General features: G+C 42.5%; 1 protein-coding gene across 3 annotated transcripts in view; it reads left to right on the plus strand.

The window, feature by feature from the left end:
* ikbkb (inhibitor of nuclear factor kappa B kinase subunit beta) overlaps positions 1 to 26,176 on the plus strand; it is a 76,394-nt gene extending 50,218 nt beyond the window's left edge. For 2 of the 3 annotated variants that reach the window (XM_072554240.1, XM_072554239.1), the window contains 16 exons: positions 3,055 to 3,144; positions 3,821 to 3,945; positions 5,497 to 5,604; positions 6,866 to 6,995; positions 7,581 to 7,775; positions 8,297 to 8,411; positions 10,143 to 10,266; positions 11,872 to 12,023; positions 13,541 to 13,602; positions 16,099 to 16,208; positions 19,008 to 19,057; positions 20,001 to 20,100; positions 21,567 to 21,714; positions 23,790 to 23,914; positions 24,941 to 25,040; positions 25,536 to 26,176. In XM_072554240.1, coding sequence (XP_072410341.1) covers positions 3,055 to 3,144; positions 3,821 to 3,945; positions 5,497 to 5,604; positions 6,866 to 6,995; positions 7,581 to 7,775; positions 8,297 to 8,411; positions 10,143 to 10,266; positions 11,872 to 12,023; positions 13,541 to 13,602; positions 16,099 to 16,208; positions 19,008 to 19,057; positions 20,001 to 20,100; positions 21,567 to 21,714; positions 23,790 to 23,914; positions 24,941 to 25,040; positions 25,536 to 25,568 — 1,767 coding nt within the window. In that variant the 3' untranslated portion in view covers positions 25,569 to 26,176. The remainder of the gene's footprint in view (positions 1 to 3,054; positions 3,145 to 3,820; positions 3,946 to 5,496; positions 5,605 to 6,865; positions 6,996 to 7,580; positions 7,776 to 8,296; positions 8,412 to 10,142; positions 10,267 to 11,871; positions 12,024 to 13,540; positions 13,603 to 16,098; positions 16,209 to 19,007; positions 19,058 to 20,000; positions 20,101 to 21,566; positions 21,715 to 23,789; positions 23,915 to 24,940; positions 25,041 to 25,535) is intronic. The other variant, XM_072554241.1, reaches the window with a different exon arrangement.
* The last annotated feature ends 749 nt before the right edge of the window (positions 26,177 to 26,925 follow it).

Raw genomic sequence — 26,925 nt, forward strand, 5'->3', positions numbered from 1 at the left:
CTCTTAACTGCCCTCTGGGCAATTAGGGATGGGCAATAAATGCAGCCCTAACCAGCGATGCCCACATCCTGTGAATGAAAAACAATATGTAGAACTGCAGCCAGTACTTCGAAGTGTTTTCTGAACAACTGCAGTATATCTTCATCAATTTTGTTTTCAATCCTCTTATAAAGATTAACATGCTATTAACTTCTTTGATTATTTTCTGTACCTGACAACTGTATTTTAGTAATCGATGTACATCAATCCCTAAACCTCTTTGGATTCTTACTGATTCTTTTTTTTCATTGACAAACCACTTTTATCCTTTTTTTGATATAAACTGAATGACCTCACATTTAGCTGGATTGAATTTGCCAATTTACGTAATTCACCAATGTGTTTGTGATTGTATGTTTCTTCCCGTAATGCCTTGACATTTCATTCGAAAGGCAGCACCTCCAACAGGACAGCTGTCCTGAGTGTGTTTCAGCCTGAACAGTGTGCTCAAGTTTCTGGCATGGAACCTGGACCCAAAATCTCCTGATTTTGCAGTGAGATTGTTCCCCACTGATTTGTACTATTGACATATCTGACAGCTATGAACTCGTGGCACAACTTCTAGTGCCTCATTGAACATCAGGGGGTGGTCTACCACCATTTCCAAATAACTGCACAAGCTCCAACCTTTTAAGCAAAGTTGCCAGTGGCCAGAGGGTTAAAGCCATAATTCAGTCCTTTGACAAAAGGTTCTGTCTGCTGGGGAAATGATGTGTGACTTTGATGAATTTTTATTTGGAAGAAGCTGGTTTTGTGTTTCTTGTCTTTAAAACCCAGAGTTGACATTTACATTTTATCAGTTGTTTGACATTAGTGAAACAGTAAAAGCTGCTTCCCTCAGCACTCAGCTCCCAGGAGTAAAGCCATAAATAAAATGTTTCAGTATGGGTTTTGGTAATCTGTAAAATTCATTGGCTCAAAGACGCACATCCTTGATAAGCAAGCAAGATCATTACAGCTAATCCCTATTGTTAATTATTTATCCACACTTCCATGACCTCCAATGCAATTTTTCCGAATGCCCATTTCACAGTTCTCTAGGGTAAGGACAGGCTCAAGTTCTCACTTGGCCAAAGCCTGGTGCTTTTCCCCTCGTACCCTGCTTGGTCTAGTGCACTGCTTACGTGTCCTTCAGGTCTTCCTTGATAAAGCTCATTACATTCTTTCAGAAGTAACAGGAAGAGCAGATAAGGGTAATGTAGTATCGTAACCTATGTAAATTTTCAAAAGGTTTTTGCTAAGTTCCATGAAATAGGAATGTATGACAAGAAAATACAGAGTAATGAAATAAATAACAGGGTGAAGATTTAGCTGGCTTCAAGACAGAAATTAGGGACTGAGGGTAGTTATTCAAAATGGCACAAGATGGGATGTGATGTTCCACAAGATCATTGCTGGGACTACTGCTGTTAATATTTAATTTTAATGATGTTGGTAGATTCTGGAATTAAAACCACAACTTCTTAGTATGTGGATGACGTGAATTTAGGAGGGAATATTTAATGACAATATCACAAACAATGGTCTTTTGGGAATTAGCATGGAAATGCTTTGAAGATTATGGAGTGCTCACTGGAGCTTATATTTAAGGGCAGATGTCACCCAGATAAGAGAATGGATTAGAAAGGGAGATGATCAGATTGGAGTTTATGAAATGCAAATAAACAGTTGTGCAAGAAAGATGGATTCCTGCTTTGGTGAACGGCTGACTAGTATTGTAACAGTTAATATTAAGAAGAGCGACAACACATGACAAGGAGATATGAGCAAATATGTAGGCTTATAATTGATGAATGAATTTCAATATAAAATAAATGTGAAATATTATATCTTGGTCAGAAAGTTCAGATGCCACATTTTTCTGAAAGAAATATTGTCTATATAGAGTGAAGGAGCAAAGTAGAAATCCACTAATCACTAAAAGTAGCATCATAGAATAAGATGATAAACTAAACAAAAAATTACTGAGCTTTAGTTCTGGAGGGATCAGATTATAAAGGAAAGTTATGCTAAACTTGAAAAGATCTTGTGCATACAGCAGCAGGGTACAGTTCTGGTTGCTAAGCAATTGAAAGGATTATAGAGGCACTGAAAAGGGTGCAAAAGACATTTGCCAGGTTCATGAGATTATACATCTCAGGAAAGGATTGACAGGCATTTTCCTGTCTTGGAAAGAGAAGGCTGGGAGGGTGACTTAATAGACGTCTTTAAATTTTCGGGAGGTTTTCACAGAGTGGATGCACAGAAATTGTTTCCTCAAACAGGGAAGAGAGCAACTAGAGGCCATCACTATAAATAGTCACCAAGCACTTTATTAGTTCAGGAGAAAAATCAGTCCCCAGAGAGTGTGTGAGAATGTGGAACTCGCTGTCACAGGGAGTGGTTGAAATATTGATTATTAAAGGGGAAACTAGATAATTACACGAGGAAGTGAGTTATAATGGCACATTTAGGTAAGGGAAAACAGGAGGAGGCTTGAGTGAAGCATAATCCTTCAGCATGGATGAGTTGGGCTAAATGACTAATTTCTGCACTGTATCTTCGATTTAAGTGTATGCATGTATATAAAATGAACTTTTGAAATGTTTTACTGATCCTTTTAAAGTGTTTGGCTATTCTTCCCCAAGTATTGCTTCACATCTCTATTTCCTGCTTTTTGCCTCTTTCCTTATTTTCTCATTAATCTTTCATTTTTATCATTGATGAGTTGGACCGAAGGGTCTATTTCCGTGATGTATATCTCTGTGATTCTATAACTTTTCTTTGAGTTCTTGTGGGATTTTTCTGTCAATTTAATTTTGTTTCAAATTGCTTTTATTATCGCTAGCATCTTCAAACCACCAGGAGTTACCTTATTTAATGGAACACATCCTGCAATCTTTCCTTAAAAGCATTCCACTGTTTCTCTCCAGAGCTGTGGGGTAGTTTTTCCATGGAAAACAGTCTAACGTTAAATTCCATTATTTAACATGATTGCATGGTGAAAGTTTTTGATGTGATTTGTTCCTAAACCAGTTGATCCATAAAATCATTGACCTGGGCTATGCCAAGGAGCTGGATCAGAGCAGTCTGTGCACCTCTTTCGTTGGAACCTTGCAATATCTGGTAAGGGCTGTTTTGTGGTGTCCTTGCTTATCTTTGAGTCTCTCAACTGAGCGTGGGAAGAGAAGGGGATGTTCAAGTTTTCAGTCAGAAACTGCTACTGGCATTAAACCTGCATTGGAATAAAATGTAATGCTGATCGGGTGATTGAACAGGGATGGGAGGAAGCTCCTGTGAAAGGTCAGCAGCAGCGTAGAAATGTTGAGCCAAATGGTCCATTTCTGTGCTGGACATAATATGGAAAAAGACTATTTTTGCAGTTTGTCAATGAAGGAGGTGTGGATTACACAATTAATGTGGAGGAACATTCTGATCTTTTTGGTTTTTTTTTGCGATGAGGGCAGCATTATTGTCCACCTTTAATTGGTCTTCCAAAGGCTTTGCTGAGCCACGGCTTTGAATATTTGGAATCAATGTGGTTTAAATGTACCTCATTGACTGCACTGTTACAAAGGAAGTTCCAGGATTTCAACACAGCAATAATAAAAGTTTGGTGACTTAGTTTTGAATCAGGATGATTAAAATGTGACTTGGAGAAAACTTGTAAATGGTGATGCTCTCCTGTAGAGGTTGTGTTTTGCACTCTAGGTGGTAATGGGTGCAGGTTTGGAAGCGGTCATTATTCAGTTTGTTCAGCCATGTTCGTCCTATACTAAAATGTAGCATTGACTACCTGCAGGCTCCAGAACTCCTGGAACAGAAGAAGTACACAGTGACAGTGGATTATTGGAGCTTGGGGACACTTGCTTTTGAATGCATCACAGGATTCCGACCATTTCTACCCAACTGGCAGCCTGTAGCCTGGTAGGTGCAGATGGTTAAGGTTTATACTGAGAGGTTCAAGAAATCAGTGTTGTGTGCGTGCGTGAGGAACTGAATATGGAGGAGAGTTGGATCAGAAGGATCACGGGATTCTGGATCCTAAACAAGCCTCTGTAAAATGTTGAAATTCTGTCATCAGAAGTTTAACCTTGTATGTCTGCCATGGTGGATAGCATTCTTGCCTCTAACTCGTAAGATTCTGGCTTCTACGACTTGAGCACAAAAATGAAGGCTGCTACTCCAGTGCAGGACAAATAGAATGGTGCACTGTAGATGCATTCGCTTTTAGTTAAGATATGGAATCACCCATTTAACTTTGGGTGCTTGAAAAAACCCTATGCCACTATGTGAAGAGCAGAGCAGTTCTCTCATGTGTCGAGGCCAACATTCATTCCTTAATCAGTGTCACAAAAACAGATTATCTGGTTGTCAACAATGTTGATTTACAAGGATGTTGCTAGGGTTAGAGGGTTTGACCTATAGGAAGAGGCTGAATAGGCTGGGGCTGTTTTCCCTGAAGTGTTGGAGGCTGAGAGGCGACTTGATAGAGGTTTATAAAATCGTGAGGGGCATGGATAGGATAAATAGACAAGATCTTTTCCCTAGGGTGGGGGAGTCCAGAACCAGAGGGCATAGGTTTAAGATGAGAGGGGAAAGATATAAAAGGGACCTAAGTGACAACTTTTTCACACAGAGGTACGTGCATGGAATGAGCTGCTAGAGGAAGTGGGGGAGGCTGGTACAATTGCAACATTTAAAGATATCTGGATGAGTATATGAATAGGAAGGGTTTAGATGGATATGAGCCAAGTACTGGCAAATGGGACTAGATTAATTTAGGATATCTGGTCAACATGGACTGTTTCCGTGGCTCTCTGCGTCTAATGCCATTTGTAAAATCTTATAGTGGGAAAATTGGCTGCCTTTTTTTTCTATTTTCCAGCAGTGACAATACTTCAAAAAGCACCACTTTGGCTGTAAAATGCTTTCAGCTGTCTAGTGGTCGTGAACAACACTATATCAATGCGAGTCGTTTTTTTTTCTGAACTTTTTCATCAAGGAACTGATTGCAATTTATTTGTTGTCTGTGCAAAGAGGTGAATGCTGCTGAATTTGGAGATCAAATTTGACGAAGACAACCATTTGGCACGTTCACTCATCCCCCCAATCCTAGAACATTGACAGACTTTCGAGGAAATAAGTTAACTTTTTTTTTGTTCACAAACTGTCAAAGAAGTGAATTAAGAGAACAATTAGCTGATGACTGTTCATCCATCTTCACTATTGGGACCAAATAGCAATTTCTTAAAGGTGAGCCAAATATTGTCAGAATAGTGCTCTGCATTACATCCCACTGGACAGTGGGTGGGATCAATCTAAGAATTTGGGTTGATGTCATGGTTCACTGTGGGACTGGATAATTTCCTTCTCATCATTTGGATAATCAAACTCTGCAGCTTTGGAGCGAAGGAGGATATGTGAATGTCTTGCTTCTCTTGTGATATCGCTCACTCTTGTCTTCCGTTTTGTCAGGCACAGTAAAGTAAAGCACAAAGGCGATTGCGACATTATGGTGTTTGAAGACATGAATATGGAGGTAAAATTTTCCAGCCAGCTTCCTCAACCCAATAACCTCAACAGGTGAGGATTGCTGACATGTCCCAAGTGACAGAATCCAGATTATTTGGATGGGGGTGGGAGGCATTCCTGATTTCAATTTTCATTGCCTTTTTAATTGAAATTTCCATAGTCATATCTAACATGTTACCTGATAGAGGCACACTTCATTAAATCTGGACTTGACAGTGATCCTGATTGGCATTTTAGCAGCGGAGGGGGTTGTCAAAGTTTGTGCCCCAAATGTGTCCATGGGCAATCAAACCGAACATCAACAGTTTCGGTCAAAATTAAATTATTTTTCTGGATAACATAAGAAGGAACAACCCCAAAGAAACAAAATCTGGGGTAGCTGTTGCCTCAAAGAACCCCACTCTGGGATGGTGAATTCACCCTTTTAATGCAAGTTCTGCCGAATGTCACCACATCCTCAGTTGACACAAAGGATGGGGCTGCTGAATCGAGGTTCCAACATTGTAAGAGAAAGATTGGTGTCAGAATGGAGGAAGTTACGTCTCCTAGCAATCCATTTGGGAACATGGGGAAATGTGGATATCATAAAACAGTAGGAATTTTGTGGTGAGTAACTGAACTCCTGATTCCCCAAAGCCTGTATACCATTGACAAGGCTTAAGTCAATAGGTAAAAACAATAACTGCAGGTGCTGGAAACCAAATTCTGGATTAGTGGTGCTGGAAGAGCACAGCAGTTCAGGCAGCATCCAACGAGGGCAGAGGAATTGACCTGGGAGTTGCAGTGGGAGAGGGACTCCCTGAGATTCTTGTAGAGAGAGGAGGAAAACTTCTTCAAGGCAGGCAGGGCAGAGGAAATGACTTGGGAGTTGTTGGATGCTGCCTGAACTGCTGTGCTCTTCAAGCACCACTAATCCAGAATTAAGTCAATAGTGTGATGGGAATGTACACCCATGCAGGCAAGTGAGGAAACTCCAACAATAGACGATTCACTGCAGCAATTTGCTTAGGCTCCTTTGACAGCACCTTTTGAACACACTTCTCCACCTAGGAGGGCAAGAGCAGCAGGTACACTGGAATGTTGCAGATTCTCCTCCAAGTCACACACCAATCTGACTTGGAACTATATCAGCTATTCCTTTGATGTTGTTGATCCAAATCCTGGAAGTCTCTCCCTGTTGGTGGGTCTTTCACAGTTCTTAAAGGCAGCTCACCAGCTCCTTCTTGAGCAATTAAGGATGGGTGACACATGTCAACCAGGCAAAGGACAAGGCCACTGAGCTTCTCATTTGTTGCTTTTTCTCTCCTGCTAGTGAATTAGCAGGTCCGTTGGAGAGGTGGCTGCAGTTAATGCTGCAATGGAATTCCAAAGAGAGAGGAACAGACCCTGTTCATGGACCAAACGGTTGTTTCAAGGCACTGGATGATATTCTTAACAGAAAGGTGGGTGAGTGGCATTTTCAGAGATGCAGACATTTCAATACTCCTCTCTGAGGATTAATCAGATCCTCCTAACTTCCTGTTCTGATGAGTGAATGGATGACCTTTCTCCATTTTAAGTTCTCGTTGGTGAACATGTACTTCTTAATCCAGCTGTCACTTAGTACTTATCCCTGTCACTCCTTGTTTTCTTGTCTTTCATGTCTTGCAACTTCCACAGCCATGGTGACAATTTGCCACATCCCTTTCATCAGCAACATTTGTCTCTCTGAATTTGTTCTGAAATTCCAACCAGTCAAGAATAAATGAAAATAAAGTGGAATTTACTGTTCAGAATCTGTGTTTTTTTTCTCTCAGATTTCTGGTATGGTAAGCTATGGGGTGAACATGGTGAAAACAATCACTTCAAAGTAAGGGAGGGTTGCTTTCTGAATTAGGATGGCGAAGTGCACCAGGGCTGAGGTACTGAGACAGCCTGTCTCAGGGCTGAAACAAATAAAAACAGTGTGTGAAAGTTAAGGTGCTGCTGCATTCCATCCCTCCCAAGACGGTGACAGTTTCTGTTCATGTGTTTGTGCTTTCTTCCAGTATGTGCAGATTCTGGATATGAAGTCCGGATTGCTCCACACATATCTGGTCTCCCCAGAGGCGAGTGTTCAGGCTCTGCAGCAGTGGATCAAGGCCATGACTGGCATCGAGGAATTTGACCAGGAACTTCTATTGGAAACAGGAACTGCCCTGGACCCCCGCAAACCTCTCAGCCAGTGTGCACCAGACTGCAGGGTAAGGGCGCGGCTGAAATCTAAGGAGTGAGAGATATGATAGATACTGTGGGAGAATGTATCAGTCATTCTGCATCATACATAGTACTCCATATGATGTTACTATGGAGATCTTCTGGTAATATCCCTGCCTCTGAGCCAGGAGCTCTGAGTTCGAGTCCAGCCTCAGGACCTGATGGCTCAGGAATGTTCAGTCCAATCACAACCAGACTATCAACCTGAAAACTCTTCCAACACATGCCAGTACCAGGCAGTAGGAACAGGAGAGATTTCTGGTCAGCCATATGATGGGAAGAATCATTTACCATCACTATCCATGGCCCTGGACATCAACATGCATTTAAAAAGTGCATGTTGTCACAGGCACCCAGACTCCCTCAATGAACAGTACACATTCCACCACCACTAACTTGCTGTGATATCCTGAACAACATTGGAGGTGGTTGGAAGGGACAGGAGGAATGTGGATTTCTTTTAGCCTTGGCAAGCTGTAATTTTCTGTTTGTTGTAATGTCTCCCTAGCAGAATGAAGGGAAGAAGTCAGAACTGGCCATCATCTATCTGTTTGACAGAAGTACAAGTAACTATGATGGACAGGTCACTGTTCCGAAGCATCCAGATGCTGTGAATTTCATACGTAAGCCCCCATGTTTATCTCTTGTGAAAGATGTGAAGCCTCGATGTTGAGCAGTGAGTGGCAGGCAACAATCGTGGTCTGGAAGATTGGAACAGGGCTGTGATGATGTGAGATTTGGTCATAGGTTTGCTCAGTGCCCATGCCTTGCTCTCCCCATGGAGCTGATGTTGGGCATGGATCCTACTGAGCTTCCAGCTCCATGATGTTAACACTGGGAGAACCCGGACAGTCTGTGCCTGAAACTATTGACGATGGAATACCCTGGTTCTCTTCCATGTAACCTTTCCTACCTCAGCGGGACCACTCAGGGCGAGTTTGGCCACCTCCCTCAACAATTGCCCTCACAGATTGCAGCACAGACTGTCATCTCTGACCCGATTTGCATCTGTTGCTTATCCCTAGTCAACCAGAGAAGGTAGTGGTGAACCGCAGGTTTGATGAGTGACATAGATTCATAGAGTCATGGAGATCTACAGCACGGAAACAGACCCTTCGGTCCAACTTGTCCATGCTGACCAGGTATCCCAACCCAATCTAGTGCCACCTGCCAGTACCATGCCCATATGCCTTCAAACCCTTCCTATTCATATACCCATCCAGATGCCTTTTAAATGTTGCAATTGTACTAGCCTCCACCAGCTCATTCCATACACATATCCAACCACTGCTTGAAAAAGTTGCCCCTTATGTCTCTTTGATATCTTTTCCCTCTTACCCTAAACCTGCGCCCTCTAGTTCTGGACTCCCCCAGTCCAGGGAAGAGACCTTGATATTTGTCCTATCCATGCCCCTCACGATTTTGTAAACTTCTATAAGGTCACCCCTCAGCCTCCGACGCTTCAGGGAAAACAGCCTCAGCCTATTCAAGCTCTCCCTATAGCTCAAATCCTCCAGCCTTGGCAACATCCTTGTAAGTCTTTAACCCTTTCAAGTTTTACAACATCTTTCTGAAAGGAAGGAGACCAGAATTGCACGCAATATTCCAAAAATGGCCTAACTAATGTCCTGTACAGCCACAACATTACCTCCCAACTCCTGTACTCAATACTCTGACCAATAAAGGAAAGCATACCAAACGCCTTCTTCACTATCCTATCTACCTGCAACTCCACTTTCAAGGAGCTACGAACCTGCACTCCAAGGTTTCTTTGTTCAGCAACACTCCCTAGGACCTTACCATTAAGTGTATAAGTCCTGCTAAGATTTGCTTTCCCAAAATGCAGCACCTCGCACTTATTTAAATTAAACATCATTTGCCACTAATCAGTCTATTGGCTCATCGGATCAAGATCCTGTTTCAATCTGAGGTAACCTTCGCTGTCCTCTACACCTCCAATTTTAGTGTCATCTGCAAACTTTAGTAACTATATCTCTTATGCTCACATCCAAATCATTTATATAAATGATGAAAAGTAGTGACACGTTGGATGACAGTTGTGAGCCACCCACATTGGTATGAAACTGGGGTCAAAATAGGCTCAGAGTGGTGATAGTGGCACATTTACTGGAATAGCAATTCAAGAAGAGAGTTCCGAACCATCTTTCGGGTATATCTGGCACAGTTCATCTTGTCGTCATAGCCAGAATCCCTGAGCTTCACTCCGTAAAATACTTCTGATCCTATTTGGGTTAGAAGGTGGGGATTGCGATTTTTAAAAAATACTAGATTTTAGTACATCACGATAATCATGCTTCTGTAGTCCACACTGCCATCTTGTGTCTTGTTTGCAGTCCAGAACCCAAAGCAAATGCTGCCTTATCACCAACTGCGGAGGTCTTGGGGCCAGAGTTGGCATGTGATCCGTAGCCTAAAAGAGAACTGCATCAGACTGCAGCAAGGTCAGCGGGCAGCCATGTAAGTGTGGGGCAATGGGATTCTGGTTTTGCCCATCCTTGAAACTTGCTATGATTTGTGCTGTCCCCATCGGAATTAATGAGTACTTGCCCATGAGATGAAGGTGGATTTCACTGTATTGCTGCAAGTGCCATGCCAACTCAGTTTTCTCGTTTTCTGTCCTGAATGGAGCGATTGAAACTGGGGTCAGTTGTAAGGCCACTGAAATCCTAAAGTATCTGCCGATTTCCCCGCTTTCCTGATGGGAGCGAAGATGTGATGTGCATCACATCCTATCCGTATCTTGTTATGATGCATATGAGGATTTGACTGCTTTTCCCCTCCGTGATCTAAAGGCACCGAAGGAGGCTGTTTGTTAGCTAACTGGTGTTTGTGGTTTTGAAGGCTGAGGATCTACAGAAATAAATTATTTGGGCTTGTGGCTGTTCCTTTCCACAACTCGCTGAGGGATAATTGGACACCTCCTGACTTTTTGCCTTTTTAGCATAAGGAATTGGCTTATGCTCTCTGATATCAAGCCAGTCACACTACAAGCTCAAGGGGAGTTGTCTCTGTTTGGGAAAACGATTCACTTGGATCCAGGACCCCAGAAAGGGTAGTGTAGGCACCGAGGGTGAGGTGAACAGAATGGTCAAGGAGAGTGGGGTGGGGTGAGGTGTAAAAGGAGGGTGGGAAGGCTGAGAGCTAGATAGGGAGAATGAGGATGAGCTAGTTGCTTAAGTGCATCAGGAAGTTGAGGATGGGATGGGAGGAATTGTCAACCTGTGAACGTTATGTTGCTATTCATGTAACATTATGATTTCACTATCTGCTGGGAGAAACTGATGACTACAGCAGTTCCAAAATGACTTGCTATGATCATTCAGTCTTAGTGTGCAAGTCCAGGAATGAAATGCTGGCAGGCTATTTAGTCACAGAAACCTGAGAGCTGTGCATCCCAATCCTATTATTTGCTGACACCTACAAAAGTATTAGATTAATTAGCTTGCAATATAGAAGTTAATGCCTTCCTTTTGTTTTATAAATTGTGTTTTATACTGACATTCTGCAGTCTTTGGCACATATCCACACTCAATGAAACCCTGAAATATAAATCCATGGTCTCTGCTATGTTTCCCCTGCTATTTAATCTCTCCTATATATTGGATTGTTCCTGTCAGATACCAGCCTTTTGCTTTCCTTGACTTCATGAGTTGGCTGTTGCTGTCTGATCTCATTCCAGAAGAGGGAGCCATTCAGCCCATTGAGTCCATGCCGACTCTCTGCAGAATACTCCAGAAATGCCATTGTCACACTGTCTCTCCATCGCCCTCCCCATTTTCCTGAAGTGCCTGTCGATTTCCCTTTTGAAGTTGTTCACTGTCTCCTTTCACCAGCATCGTGGGCAGCAGGTTCCAACTCATTACCACCTACAGCATAAAAAGTTCTTCTGCGCATTCACCCTTCTTCATTGCTTGTCGACAATCTTAACTCTGTGTCCTGTAGTTGTTGTACCATCATCTTTCTTTGTTTACCTCTCCTGAAGAAGACGTAAAAATTTTGTCAACCTTTATCAGATCGCCTGGGGAGAATGAATCCTTGAACTGATGTCTTGTTTCTCTCCAGGATGAGTTTACTGCGCTACAACAGCAATCTGTCCAAACATAAGACAACCATGCTGTCCAGGTGCCAGCAGTTGAAAGCAAAGCTGGATTTCTTTCGAGTCAGTATCCAGATTGACCTGGAGAAATACAGTGAACAGATGGAATTTGGAATCAGTGAGTATTCAGGTGTCAGGCATCGAACAGGGCCAATGAGTCGATAGCCAGGAGGTCCTAGTCCGAAGAGCCAGGGCTGGCTCCAATCTCTCTCTCACCCTGCAACAATCCCTGGACACGTACACTGCTGACAATATTGGCAAAATATCAGGGAACAGAAAGTTCTGGCAATTTGCAGCAGGTCACTCAGCCCCCGAGGGGGGACAGGGGTTGGTGGGGTGGAGGGGATAGAGAGAGAGAGAGATGCACTATTGTGTTGGTTCCATTCAGACCCCTTAAAACCAACCTTTCCTCTCCCTCTCTGTGCATGTCTGCTATATCTTCAAAGTTTGTGAGAAGATTTGTAGCTTGGGTGCTCGTTGTCGTGGTTCTGTTTGCCGAGCTGGGAATTTGTGTTGCAGAAGTTTTGTCCCCTGTCTAGGTGACATCCTCAGTGCTTGGGAGCCTCCTGTGAAGCGCTTCTGTGATGTTTCCTCCAGCATTTATAGTGATTTGTATCTGCCACTTCGGTTGTCCGGTTGTCAGTTCCAGCTGTCCGCTGCAGTATACTGCAGATACAAATCACCATAAATGCTGGAGGAAACATCACAGAAGCGCTTCACAGGAGGCTCCCAAGCACTGAGGATGTCACCTAGACAGGGGACGAAACGTCTGCAACACAAATTCCCAGCTCGGCGAACAGAACCACAATATCTTCAAAGAATTAAAGCATGGTTACAGCACAGGACTGAAGGACCATATTTGGCCCATAATGTTTGAGCTGACTTTCTGTAAGAACACCTCACCAAGCCCCAAGCATGTCCCACAGATCTTTTTCCAATTATCTCATTCCCTTTTGAAAGGCCTGATTGAAGCTGCCTCGACCACAACCTCAGGTAGTGAATTCCAGATAATTTTTCTTCACCTCACCTTTAGTTCTTTTGCCAATCACCGTAAATTGTTATCTTGCTTAACCCTTCTGCCAATATGAACAGATTCTCTCTGGCTACTTTGTCCAGGCTGCTCATGATTTTTGCACACTCCTTTCGTATTGCTCCCTCAGCTTTAGCTTAAAGGAGAGTGATCCTGATTCAAAAACATATTCACGATATTTTCCTGTTATGGTCCCTGGATTATTTCAACATCAATCAGTTAATCTTTAATATATTTCAAACGCACTCTATTGACTATTGCAAAAAGCACGAAATATGTACAGATTGCTGTTTACACCTCCAGATCATAATAAAAAGACTTTATCTTAAATCTGGAGGTCCAATGAGAAACTCTTTTTGCTCCAATGGCTAGCTAAGAAATAGCTGACATGGATTTAGAAGAGGAGAAGTGCTGACTTCAGGAAGCATGAATATATGGCACTATTCTTCATGATGTAGTTTATTTAGATTTTCAGGAAGTTTTTTGGCAAAGGTCTGAGACTGAGTTGTCCAATTAAATGGAATGATATTGAAACCTGTCACTGACTGCAGTGGGGACAAAGCTTTGTTTCTATCTATGCTGACCCAATTATCATGCTCTTCCAGCCTCCGAGAAAATGATCACTGCCTGGAAAGAAATGCAACTGAAAGCAGAAGGATGCAGAAGAGTGAGTATTCTCGCCACCTGACTGTCTGTCTCCCTGTCCATGCTTGGGATCTGGACTGTTCTGATGCTTTGCTGGGATCACCATCTTCGATTGGTGCCTTTCTATCCACTTTCTAATAAGTGGGGTGGAGAAGTGATGTGGTGGGAGTATTGGGAGTGGACAAGGTCAATGTTTGAGGGATATCAAGGTTTACATAATCGCAACATAAGAAATAGGATCAGGTGTAGGTCATTCAGCCTTTCACACCTCCCTGCCAATCCACAAAATTATGGCCAATTTACTCCGGGTCTCGATTCCTCTATGATGCCACACAGAATTTCAAAAATCTATCTACCTCCTTTTTAAGTACTTTCAGCGATCTTGCCTTCACAACTCTATGGGGTACAGAATTTCAGACATTCATTATCCTCGAAGAGAAGAAATTCCTTTGCAACCCAATTTTAAATAAGAGTTACAGAATAAGGGACTTGAGCAATTTTTAGATTAGATTAGATTCATGGGCGGCACGGTGGCACAGTGGTTAGCACTGCTGCCTCACAGCGCCAGAGACCCGGGTTCAATTCCCGCCTCAGGCGACTCTCTGTGTGGAGTTTGCACATTCTCCCCGTGTCTGCATGGGTTTCCTCCGGGTGCTCCGGTTTCCTCCCACACTCCAAAGATGTGCAGGTCAGGTGAATTGGCCATGCTAAATTGCCCATAGTTAGGTAAGGGGTAGATGTAGGGGTATGGGTGGGTTGCGCTTCGGCGGGGCGGTGTGGACTTGTTGGGCCGAAGGGCCTGTTTCCACACTGTAAGTAATCTAATCTAATTACTTACAGTGTGGAAACAGGCCCTTCGGCCCATCAAGTCCTCACCGACCCGCTGAAGCGTAGCCCACCCATTCCCCTACATTTACCCCTTTACCTTACACTATGGGGAATCTAGCATGGCCAATTCACCTGATGTGCACATCTTTGGACTGTGGGAGGAAACCGGAGCACCCGGAGGAAACCCACGCAGACACGGGGAGAATGTGCAAACTCCACACAGTCAGTCGCCTGAGTCAGGAATTGAACCCAGGTCTCTGGCGCTGTGAGGCAGCAGTGCTAACCACTGTGCCACCGTGGATATTTTTTCTGCAGAGGGAGTGCAGCCAAGATTTACCAGACTGGTTCCTGGGATCGCAGGACTGACATATGAAAGGTTGAATCGGTTAGGTTTATATTTGCTGGAATGAGGAGAGATCTCACAGAAACTTATAAAATTCTAATATGACTGGACAGGAAAGATGCAGGAAGGATGTTCCTGGTGGACAAGAGTTCAGAAAGAGGGATCACAATCTCAGGATTTGGGGTAACCCATTTGGGACTGAGGTAAGAAATTTCTTCACCCAGACAATGGTAGACCTGTGGAACTCGCTACCCAGAAAGCATTTGAGGCAAATACATTGATAACTCAGGGCTAAAGGAATCACAGGATATTGGAGAAAAGTTTGAACATGTTATTGAGTGGGATGGTCAGCCATCATCATATTGAATGGTGGAGCAGGTTCAAAGGGTCAAATGATCTTGTCGTGCCCTTGTTTTCTATGTTTCCAAGTTTGAGATTCCCCCACTAATGAAACAATCTTCTCAAATTCTACCCTGTCAAACCCGTCAGAACCTTCTATGTTTCAAGAACTGAAGCTTGGGGACCATCTAATGATGGAAGGTGTCCTTGAAATGTAGGATCTTCAGATTCAAAAATAGAAAGATTGAGTACAGAGCAAGCAAGTTGTGTTGAAATTTTATCAAGCACAGATTAGACCACAAATGGAGCATTGTATCCAGCTCTGGTCAACACATCTTTTAAACAATGTGAGAGTCCTCAAGAAGATTGACCAAAATAGTTCCTTTTATGGGGGATTTTAGCTACGAGGTTAGTTTGGACAATCTGGGGCTGTTCCCCTTGGTCTAAAGAAGATTGAAGGGAGATTTCACAAGATGCTAACAGCATTATGTAACAATGTTGTATTATTGTGTAGACAAAATAAAGCTGGTAGAATATCCTACAGATGGTAGAAGAGTAGGGAACAGATTTAAGACTTTGAGAGAGAGAGATGCAGGAGGTCAAAGTCAAGATGAAGCATTTCAAAAAGAAATTGGATGGGCATTTGAGCTAAATGAACTTCCTGGGCTACAGGAAAGAGTAGGCAATGTGGCTGACAGAATGCTCAACAAAGAGTGAACAAGGACTTGATGGGCTGAATACCTTCATTCCATGTTGTCATGAATCTAAGAGGTAACAGCATGGGGCAGAATTTCGACAAGAGAACTGGACCAGAAATGGACAATGACCTTAGATCTGGAAAAAGATTGTTCTCGGGACAGAGTAAAGGAGAAAATTGAGTTTGGAGCAGAGCAAAAACTAAGGATTCCCCCACCTCGCCCCCCACCACCCCGACCTGCAACTCACTGGAATTCCTGTCCAGCTCTTCTGCTTCACTGTCTTTTCCAATAGTTTCTCTGCTCTCTTTAGATGGATGATGTGACCACTCTGGATGAGTTATCCATGGCACTTCAAACCGATCTGGTTGACCTGCAGAGGAGTCCGTTAGCACGACAACGAGGAGAGGCTCTGGAAGTTCTGTAAGAAACTCTTTGGTTTCTGAGATCACGTACTGTGTTTGCTTCTCCATGATATATTTATGGCTTAGTCTGTCCATTCAGAGAAGAATCATATTATGTTTTTATCTGCTGAGTTATCTTTGAATTAAATTAAAACTCACATTTACCTAAAATCATCATTGATATTCCTAACAATATGTGTATTTGTCCTAGTGACCTAAATAATGCCAGAGGATCAGGAAAGAATTCCCTTGGGTCAATGAGAATGTGTTTTTTTTTCCTATATTCCAATTAGATTGAAGAAAGAATTCCCAAGTACTTCACAGCCAAGAAATCACATTAAAGACTGTTGCTTTGTCAGCATATGCAATGGCTAATCTGTGCACAGCAGGCTCCCTCAAGTAGCAATAAGATGGGTGGCTCGTTAATGTGTGTGTGTTGGTGAAGGAGTGGTTCCTGTAAATTAGAGTGCATTGTCCTGATTAGTGACTGGGACCAGTTTATGGGATTATATAGGATACGTGTCATTGAAGTAGACCATTCCGCCCAACCACTCTAAGCTCGTGTGTTTTTTTAAAATCGTACATGGAGTGTGGGTGTCATTTTGGACGCATTTCTCTTTCCCAATGGGAATTAAGATTCATCCACGTTAATATGTATCTGGAGTCACCTGGCATGTTTCCTTACCTGAAGGACATTAGTAAACCAAATAAGTTTTTACAACAATGAACGGTGGTTGTATGGTCACCGTTAGGCTATACAGCTTTTTATTCCATATGTTTATGGACTTCAAAGAAGCCTGGGAACTATAGACCTGTGAGTCTGATATTGGTGGTGGGTAGGTTTTTGAGGTGATTCTGAAAGGTACGATTTATATGCATTTAGAAAGGCAAGGAATGATTCGGAATCGTCAGCGTGGTTTTGTGCATTAGAAATCATGTCTCACATAATTGATTGAGTTTTCTGAGGAAGTAACCAAAAAGGTTGACGAGGAGAGAGCAGTAGACATTGTTTACTTGGACTTGAGTAAAGCCTTGGACAGGTTGCACATGGTAGACTAATTGGTCAAGTTAGATCATATGGGATTCAGGGAGAGCTTGTCAACTGATACAAAATTGGTTTTACAGTAGGAGACAGAAGATGGTGGTGGACGCTTGTGTTTTGGACTAGAGGCCTGTGACCAGTGGTGCTTTGCAAGGATCAGCACTGGGTCCACTTTTATTTGTCACTCATATAAATGGCTTGGATGAGAATAAAGGAGGCATGCTTAGTAGGTTTGTGGATGACACCAAAATTGGTGGTATAGTAGACTGTGAAGAAGGTTAGGTAAGATTACAAAGGGATCTTGATCGATTGGGTTAATGGGCTGAGGTGTGGCAGATGGAGTTTAGTTTGGATAAATGCAAAGTTTTGCATTTTGGTAAAACAAAACAAGGGCAGGACTTACACAATTCATGGTAGGTGGTATTGTCGAACAGAGAAACCCAGGGGTTCAGGTACATAATTCTTCGAAATTTGCATCATTGGTAGACAGGGTGGTTAAGAAGGTGTTCAGCAAGTGTTCATTTCTCAGACCTCTGAGTTATAGGAATTGGGACGTCATGATGAGGCTGTACAGAACGTTGATAAGGTGTCTTCTGGGGTTCTGTGTGCAGTTCTGGTTAACCTGTTACAGGAAGGATATTATTAAACTGGAGAGGGTTCAGACAAGATTTACCAGGATGTTGCCAGGAATGGAGGTTTTGAAATATAAAAATAAGCTGGGACTTCTTTGACTGGAGTGTACAAGATTGAGGGGTGACCTCATAGAGGTTGATAAAATCATGAAGGGCATAGTTAAAGTGGGGCAGTTCAAATCTTGGGAGCAATTTTTTAAAGTGAGAGGAGAAAGCTTTAAAAAAGGACATGAGCAGCAACTATTTTATACAGACAGTAGTTTGTGCATGGAACGAATTGCCAGAGGAAGTGATGAAAGCGGGTGCAGTTACAGTGTTTGGACATTTGAATAAGTAGATGAACAAGAAAGGTTTGGGGGGGAATTTGAACTAAATGCATGCAGGTGGGACTAGTTTATTTTGGGAACATGGTTGGCATGACCTCATTATTAACAGAACGGAGGATCTATTTCCATGCTGTCTGATTCTTTGACTCTATGATTCTATGATAGGATTTAAACATTAGCCTGGGGTTCAGATTACTAATCAGCAACATTACCACTACTTTATTGACTCTCCCACATTCTCAAGTTAAGTCTCCTTCTATCTTCCTTCTCCAAATTCACCAGCATAACTCCCAATACCTTCTTCCTTCTACGCTTGACTAGCTTAGTCTGAAATAAATGGATATATTCACTTCACTTATTCCCTGAGGTGGTGAATTCCATATGCTCATCACTCTTATGGGTAAGAAATTTTCTTCCGAATTCCTGGTTGGATTTCTTAGTTACGATCTTGTATTGTTGGTTTCTAGTTAGGATCTTCCCTCCATTCTGCCTTCATTCATGCTTTCAAAGACCTCTCTTTAGTCATCCCTGAAACTTTACACATCCAGTAGAAAGGAGACCCAATCTGTCAATCCTTTGTGATGTGTGTACCTTTGCATTTCTGGCTTCACCCTTGTAATCCTTCTCTACACACTCTCTCAGATGCCTCAATCTGTTTTGAGTAATCTGGTAACCGGAACTATATGTAGTACCTATTCACTGTGTAAGTAGCACCTTTGAGTTGTCTTGCATTCAATTTCCTATTGGGACACAATCAGTACTTACTAAATTACTGTGTGCTTTTCCTAATTGGATTTAATGTTTTCCTGCCACCCCAGGGAGGATGCTGCGATGGAATTGTACCGTAAACTGCGGGAGAGACCAAGAGGTAGGCAAAAAGACTTCAAACTCAAAAACAAATAGGAATAGAAATCATTGTCAGCAAACAGTGGACACATTAGTTGCTAAAGAAGTTGGAGAAAGGTTAACATTCAGAAGGGGAGTCCTGTCCAGGTGATCGATCTACAGCTGAAATATTTCTTTGCTTCAAGAGTAGCTTTAAAGTAATGGTGGGCTTTCACTTTCATTCCTGGTTTTATTCCGGGCATTACTTTGGTGGCAGGCAGAGAGGGTGATAGTAATTAGTTGTAACAGGATAACAATACACCAGTGGGTTAGCACAGTAGGTGAACAAGCAGCAAATGGAATTTAACACAGAGGTGTATGGCGTGACATGTTGGGGATACCAATCTGGATTTAATGACATAGTTTTTAAAGGGAACAGGGACAGAGGGTCCTGGAGGTGCACATGCTTAGATCTTTGAAGGTGGCAGGACTTATTGACCGACTGCTCAGCAAAGCAGCTTGGGTTCCACAAATCTAGAAATGAGTACAAATGTTGAGAAATAATGTTGAATTTTTGTAAAGTTTTGGCTCTGAGATAACTATAGTAGGAAGGGTGTTAAGGTCCTTGAGAGAATGTAGAAGTGATTTACCAGAATGATTTCAGGGAATGAATTTAAGGATTTTAGTTTAACATTAGGTTGGAGAAACTGAGATTGCTCTTTTTGGAGCGAAGAATACTCAAAGCAAAGTTTGATAAAAGTGTACAAGATTATGACAGGTTTAGATCAGGTAAAGAAGGAAAACATTTAGCTGTTATTGGTACAGAGATGGGGGCTAGGCCAGATTTAAGAATGCAAGGGAGGATGCAATGAAGAGTATTTTTGCACAGCAATTGGCAATAACCTGGAACTTACTGCATGTGAATTAAGTGGATATGGAAACGATGTGATGATTTTAAATAGAAATTGAATGTGTTTGTTCCGTAGACCAGCGGTCGAATGGGGACAGCCAGGAGATGGTACGAATTCTTTTACAAACCCTGCAGAGCTTTGATAAGAAGGTGAAGGACATCTACTCGCATCTCAGGTATGACTGGTAGAGGGGACAGTGAGCTATCAGAATGCTGTACACAAGCTCAGTGCGCTTGGTTTGGCTTTCAAGTCTCACATACAATCACTGCAGGTCAGGAGACCAAACTATTATGAGGGGCTTGGATAGGATAAATAGACAAAGTCTTTTCCCTGGGGTGGGGGAGTCCAGAACTAGAGGGCATAGATTTAGGGTGAGAGGGGAAAGATATAAAAGAGACCTAAGAGGCAACTTTTTTCACACAGAGAGTGGTATGTGTATGGAATAAGCTGCCAGAGGAAGTGATGGAGGCTGGTACAATGACAGCATTTAAGAGGCATTTGGCTGGGTATATGAATAGGAAGGGTTTGGAGGGATATGGGCCGGGTGCTGGCAGGTGGGACTAGATTGGGTTGGGATATCTGGGTCGGCATGGACGGGTTGGACCGAAGGGTCTGTTTCCATGCTGTACATCTCTCTGACTTCATGACTAAGTAAAAACCAAGTAGTTTCTGACACCAAACAGGAGAAAAATATCACTCAAACTTGCTCTGCTGTCTGGTTAATTAGGAATGGAACAACTGTATTATACAAACCTCTGTAAAGAATGCTATTTACTGAGGATGGGGTGGAGCAATTGGTGATTCTGTTTCTGCGATGCAACATGGTAAGGGTAGTGAGCAGAATCTAGAACATAGCAGCAAGGAGTGGTGAAGTGACTTGTAGCCTGATTCCAAACATTGCTGCATCTCTGACAACTGAGTAATGTTTGCTTTATTTGCTGACATCCTGGCCCAAGAACAATTACAGGGCTGAAGAAAATGTAATCCTCAACACTAATTGGTGACATCAGGGAAACAGCATCCTGCTGGGACAGACTAGAGGCAGTTTTCCTCTGTATCCAACCCCATTATGTTGCTGTTCTTGAAGTGGTGAATGGAGACAGTGAAGAAGGAGCTTCACTCTGTATGTTAACCCATGCTGTAGCTGCCCTGAGAATGATGGCCATAGCTTTACTCTGTATTTAACTCATGGAATGCCTTCACTGATCCAATGCTGTCTATTACTGTAACCAGTGTGATCTTTCGGTTCTAATGCTGTGAAGATTAAGCGAGTGAAATGACTGGACGCATATCGCAAGGAGTAGCACCACGGTTTGGTAGAGAGTTTTGATATTCTCTGTTTGGACATGAGAATTGCTGGCAAGGCTCGTATCCTTTACCTAAATTCTGTTTTTTTGGGATGATTGTGTTGGGCTGCCTTTTTGAGAAAAATAGTGGACAGCAATCATTTTGCAAAAGAATAATGGTCTTGGAACAGCAAGCTTAATAAGAAGGCAATGTGAGGTATGGTAATTTTACCCTGAGCTTTGTGGTACAGTGTGTTATCCAGATGGTGTGTCTTTGGACTGGTTCATTTGTATGGCTACTGTGAGATGGAGATGGTTGTGTCTTGGTCTCTGTATGTTTCCTCTTCTCTTGCAGTAAAACTCTGGCCTGTAAACAGAAAGTAATTGATCTGCTACCCCGGCTGGATGAGGTACTACAACAGATGGCAGACGATGAGAAGCAGGTGATGAAACTACAGGAGAAGCGTCAGAAAGAACTCTGGCATCTCCTGAAGATTGCATGTGTGAGTATTGTCAGCTAAGTATTCTGCCTATACAAGTGCCACCTCTGAGTGTTACTACCACAATTAGGCCTACCCCTCAGTTGCACGATCCCTAAGATATATGTCAGGGTGGCAGTGCTCAAGAAATGCTGCATTGTGAAAAGGACAGGGCAGAGGCAGTGTAGGAGCGTTGCACTGTCAGAGTTGCTGTGGATGCTTATCATCTTTCTCTCAGGTGGATGCAGAGGATCACATGACACTGTTATAAAAAGTGCAATGAAGTCCTCCTCCTGTCAAATATGTAGCGTTAAAGGAAAAGACTACATATGTTATATGTTCAGTATCTCATTATTATTTGTGGGATCTTGCTGCCATACATTACAATAGTGACTATACTTCAAAAGTACTTCATTGATTCCCTGGGGTCTTTTAGTGCAGTGGTTATGTTGCTGGGCTCTTAACGTAAGCAGGATGTCTGGTGACATAGTTTAAACCTCATTCTGGCAGCTAGTAAAGTCAAATTGAGTGATCTAAATAAATTTGGAAAAAAGTGTTTTGATGTAATTGTAACCATATAATTCAGGAATTGTTATTAAAGCCTACCTGGTTCTCTAACTCTCCTTCCAGGAGGGAATTTGCCGTCCTCACCTAGTCTGGTCTTTATGTGCGTCCAGACCTGCAACAAAGCCCTGGATCGTAAATGTTCTCCAAAATGGTCCAGCAAAATGCTGAGCTATATTTATGAAAATGGCACATCACAGCGTTCTGGAGGAGTGGAGAATAAATACTGTCAATGATGCCCAAGTGCCATGAATGAGTAATGGAAGAAAAAGTAGTTGAAAACAAGTTAGGAGGTTCCAAACTTCAGTTGGATATAAGTCCTATAGTTGATCATTTATCCTCTAACATGGTATCTCTGTGCATCCTCCCAGCTGGATGTCTCTATGACAGAATTACAGTCAGCAGTTCATTGACTGGAGCTCCTCTTGAGAACACCCTATTAACGATGGGGAGTAGGCACTATTTCAGTATATTTTTAAGAAGGTAAAATATTTGAATTGGAATTTTTGTAAAGAAGTTACGTAAACACTTTAAAGAAAATTTAATGGTCAGGTCCTGGGAGTGTTGCTAAGCAGAGAGACCTTGAAGTACAGGTTCATAGTTCCTTGAAAGTGGAGTCTCAGATAGATAAGACAGTGAAGAAGGTGTTTAGGATGTTTTCCGTTATTGATCAGAGAATTGAGTATAGGAGTTGGGAGGTCATGTTGTGGCTCAATAGGACATTGCTTAGGCCACTTTTGGAATATTGTGTGCAATTCTGGTCTCCCTGCAACAGGAGGATATTGTGAAACTTGAAAGGGTTCAGAAAAGATTTACAAGGATGTTGCCAAGGTTGGACGGTTTGAGTTATAGGGAGAGGCTGATGAGGATGGGGTGTTTTCCCTGGAGTGTTGGAGGCTGAGGGATGACATTATAGACGTTTAGAAGATCATGAGGGACATGGACAGGGTAAATAGACAAGGTCTTTTCCCTGGGTTGGGGGAGTCCAGAACTAGAGGCCACAGGTTTCGGGTGAGAGGGGAAAGATTTAGAAAGGACCTGAGGGGCAACGTTTTCACAGGGAGGATGGTGTGTGTATGGATCTGCCAGAGGGAGTGGTGGAGGCTGGTACAATTACAATATTTAGAAGGCACTTGGATGGATATATGAACAGGAAGGGTTGAGAGAGATATGGATCAAGTGCTGGCAAATGGGGCTACATTAATTTAGGATATCTGGTTGGCATGGATAAGTTGGACCAAAAGGTCTGTTTCTGTGCTGTACATCTCTATGACTCTGAAACAAAAATGAAAGAATTGGAAGGTTGTGGAAAAGGAGTAGTGAGTATGGACTACTCATGATAACATTTTAGAAGGGCAGTTAGGGTGAATGGACGCTTGTGTTGTACGATTCTACAAAACTGTTTTTTTCCTAAAGGTATTCTGAAATGCTGCTCGGGATTTTGCCAGCCGAAGTATTTGTTATGGTTACATTAAATTTGTGGCCACATCCAGTGCCACCAGCACAATCTGAGATGAGTTTATGGTTTCTTTCAGAGCAAGGTGCGAGGTCCGGTCAGTGGAAGTCCTGAGAATCTCAGTACCAGCCGTCTGTCTGCCCCAAGTCAGTCAATCTCTCCTCCCTCTCTCAGCATGCTGCCCTCCGAGAAGTCGAGAAATTTGTAAGTCTCAGAATTCCACCCTCTTTGTTTGGGCGAACCCCAGTTCTAATAAATGGGACAGAAATTGGTTTCTAAGGGTTTTTGGTCACAGAAGTGGGGAGGCGATGGCCTAGTGGTATTATTACTAGACTGTTAATCCAGAGACCCAGGGAATGTTCTGGAGAACTGGGTTCGAATCCCACCATGGCAGATGGTGGAATTTGAATTCAATAAGCATCTGGAATTCAGGATCTAATGACTACTATAAATCCATTGCCAATTGTCGAAAAAACCCATCTGGCTCACTGACGTTCTTAAGGGAGGGAAACTGCCATCATTACCTGGTCTGGCTTACGTGTGACTCCAGATCCACAACAAAGTGGATGACTTTCAATTGCCCTCTGGGCAATTAGGAATGGGCAGTAAATGATACCTAGCCAGTGACACCCTCATCCTGTTCAAGAATAAAATAAGTGAGACCCATTTGGTTAACTAGGGAATGAGAAGCTAACTCTTGGAGCACCTTCGATAGAGTGATTGCCTCCAGTCATGAAAATAGCTTGTTTACAAAGCTTAGTGAAGAAAGTGGCAAGCTGGCCCTGATCAGGCCTACACTCTGTTCTCAAGCAAAGTAGTCAGTGTTCAAATGCTCAGTCTCCCAAGAGACACAGGCTCCTGTTGAGAGATATCTTCCCTTCTCTTTCAGAATGACAGTTCCCCTGCCAGCTTCTCAACCACTGCCCAGAGCTGCTGGGCCATGCTGCATCAGTTCAGCCTGATCTGTCATAGTCTGGCACACAAGGAGCAGAGCGCCCTGGGGTCACCATCATGTTCAGAATAAGTATTTTCAGTGAATATCCATCAACCTCACAATTCACAAACTGAATTGGGTACTTTGAGTGTGAATAATGATTAGATAGTAATGGAAAATTACTGTGTGCTGTTCTTTGGAAGATCATTAGGTAAAGCGCAAAAAAGGGCAAATGTATGAATGGGGAGCACTTGGGTCCAAGATTTTTCAAAGCCTTTGCTTGCTTTCTCTTTCAGAGAGGAATCACTTGTTGTAATTGAAGAAAGTCAGAGCTTCCGCAGTCAGCTTCTGAGTGCAATGAAAGAGACAACTCAGGATCATGAGAATTCTTTGCAGGTGAGATTGAGGCTGATGCATTTCTTCAATTTTATTTCCTTTTATTGTGTAATCTTTGTAAATTCTTCACTTCTTCTGAGGGAGCTTTATTCTGTATCTACAATTTGCTACATGTGTCCTGGGAATGTCTGATGGGGACAGAGTAAAGGTAGCCTTACTCTGTTTTTAACCCTGTGCAGTACCTGTCCTGAGAGTGTTTGATGGGGAAAGTATAGAGAGGGCCTTACTTTTAGTTTAAAAGAGTAGAGTGAGCTTTCTTGAAAACTGCAGAAGCTTTAATTGAGTAGAGAGAGCTCTATTCCATATTGAACCCCATACTGTATCTGCCCCAGGAGTTTTATTGAAAACTGTAGAAGTTTTATTTTGTATCTAACCTGTGCTTTTTGGTGTTGATGCTGTATGCCTGAACTGAACGTTGCTCTATTCCTAACCTCACGATTCACAATTTTAAAAAACAAAATTTACCACAAAAACTATCTTTGTTCTTTGTTACAGTCATTGGATTGGAGTTGGCTTTCTAGCTGCTAAGGAATTGCACACTGGATTCAATAGTTCCTCATCAATGAGCTCTAACTGTAATATTTCGTGAACACGGGCCTTCATCTCTATTAGGTAATGCAGAGGAAAGGCTGAATGTAATTTGCACTAATTTTGGTTTGAAAAGGAAGAATTTCAGACTTCGATCTGTCAAAACTTGGTCATCACTGCCTCCTGCCACTCACTGCTTCATGATCAACATTTTAATTTCCTCTCCTGCCTCCACACAATTGGTTTGAAACTGTTCAGCACCCAGGAACAATGTTACCATTCTTTCCCAGTTTGCTGTCTCAGCAAGGATTGAGGAGATGTACATGGGTCAGATCTTGCTGCCCGGTAAAATGTTGAACTGGCCTGTATGGAGTCCTGCATCTCGAGGAGAGATGGGCTTCGGAGTGTGTTGGGTTAGTAATGGTTCTGGACCTGGACCTCTGCTTCTAGTACAAGAGCAAGATGTGATCCAAACGTATTTCTGACTGCTTTGTTTGAGCTAGTTTCCGCCACCTCAAATCCCAACTTCAGGTTATTTGCTGTAGTAAAATCACAGCACCAGCTACTTTTTAAAATAAATTAAAATGCATTGTATTCCATGTATCCTCCATCCTGTCTGTATTATTTTGCTGTCATGTGTGAAAATGAAGTTTGAACCAAACCAGCTGATGCTTCGCAGATTTAGTACTCTAAAATCTGTAGCTCAGTCCATACAACCTGATCGATCAAGTAACTTTATCACAGTTTTCATCTTCCTGTTAGCTGTGGTTCTGTAGGGCACGTTTTCTGAGTCAGTAGTTGCAGGTTCAAGTTTCGTTGCAAAAACCTGAGCTGAAACCCCAGTGCAGTGCTGAAGGAGTACTGCAGTGTCAAAGGTGTTATAAGAACCGAAGAAATAGGAGCAGGTGTAGACCACTCAGCCCCAAAAGCCTGCCGTGTCCTTCTATAAGATCATGGCTGATCAGACCGAGGACTCTGCCTCTTTTCTGCCCTCTATCCCTGATATTTCAAAAATCCATCTTTTCCTCTCTCAATTCATTGTGGTCAAACCTCCACAAGTCTTCGGGAGAAAGATTTCTGGAATTTATGATGCTCCTGCAGAAGCATTTTCTTCACAGCTCAAATTTAAATAAGTGACCCTTGTTCTACTTGTGAGAAGCTTAGATTCCATTCGGCAGGGAAATCAATCTTACCTCTATGTTGAAAATATTCATTGATCTTGTTTCTAACACCTTCTGAGGCAGAGCGTCCCACTGGAAAAAGATAATGTTGTCAAAGACAATATAGAGGTACAGGCTCCTAGACTAGACGGGGAGGAGGTGTTCGCAATTCTGGAAAGTGTGAAAATAGGTAAGTC

Source organism: Chiloscyllium punctatum, chromosome 35 (assembly GCF_047496795.1).
Source record: "Chiloscyllium punctatum isolate Juve2018m chromosome 35, sChiPun1.3, whole genome shotgun sequence".
Classification (NCBI taxonomy): Eukaryota; Metazoa; Chordata; class Chondrichthyes; order Orectolobiformes; family Hemiscylliidae; genus Chiloscyllium; species Chiloscyllium punctatum.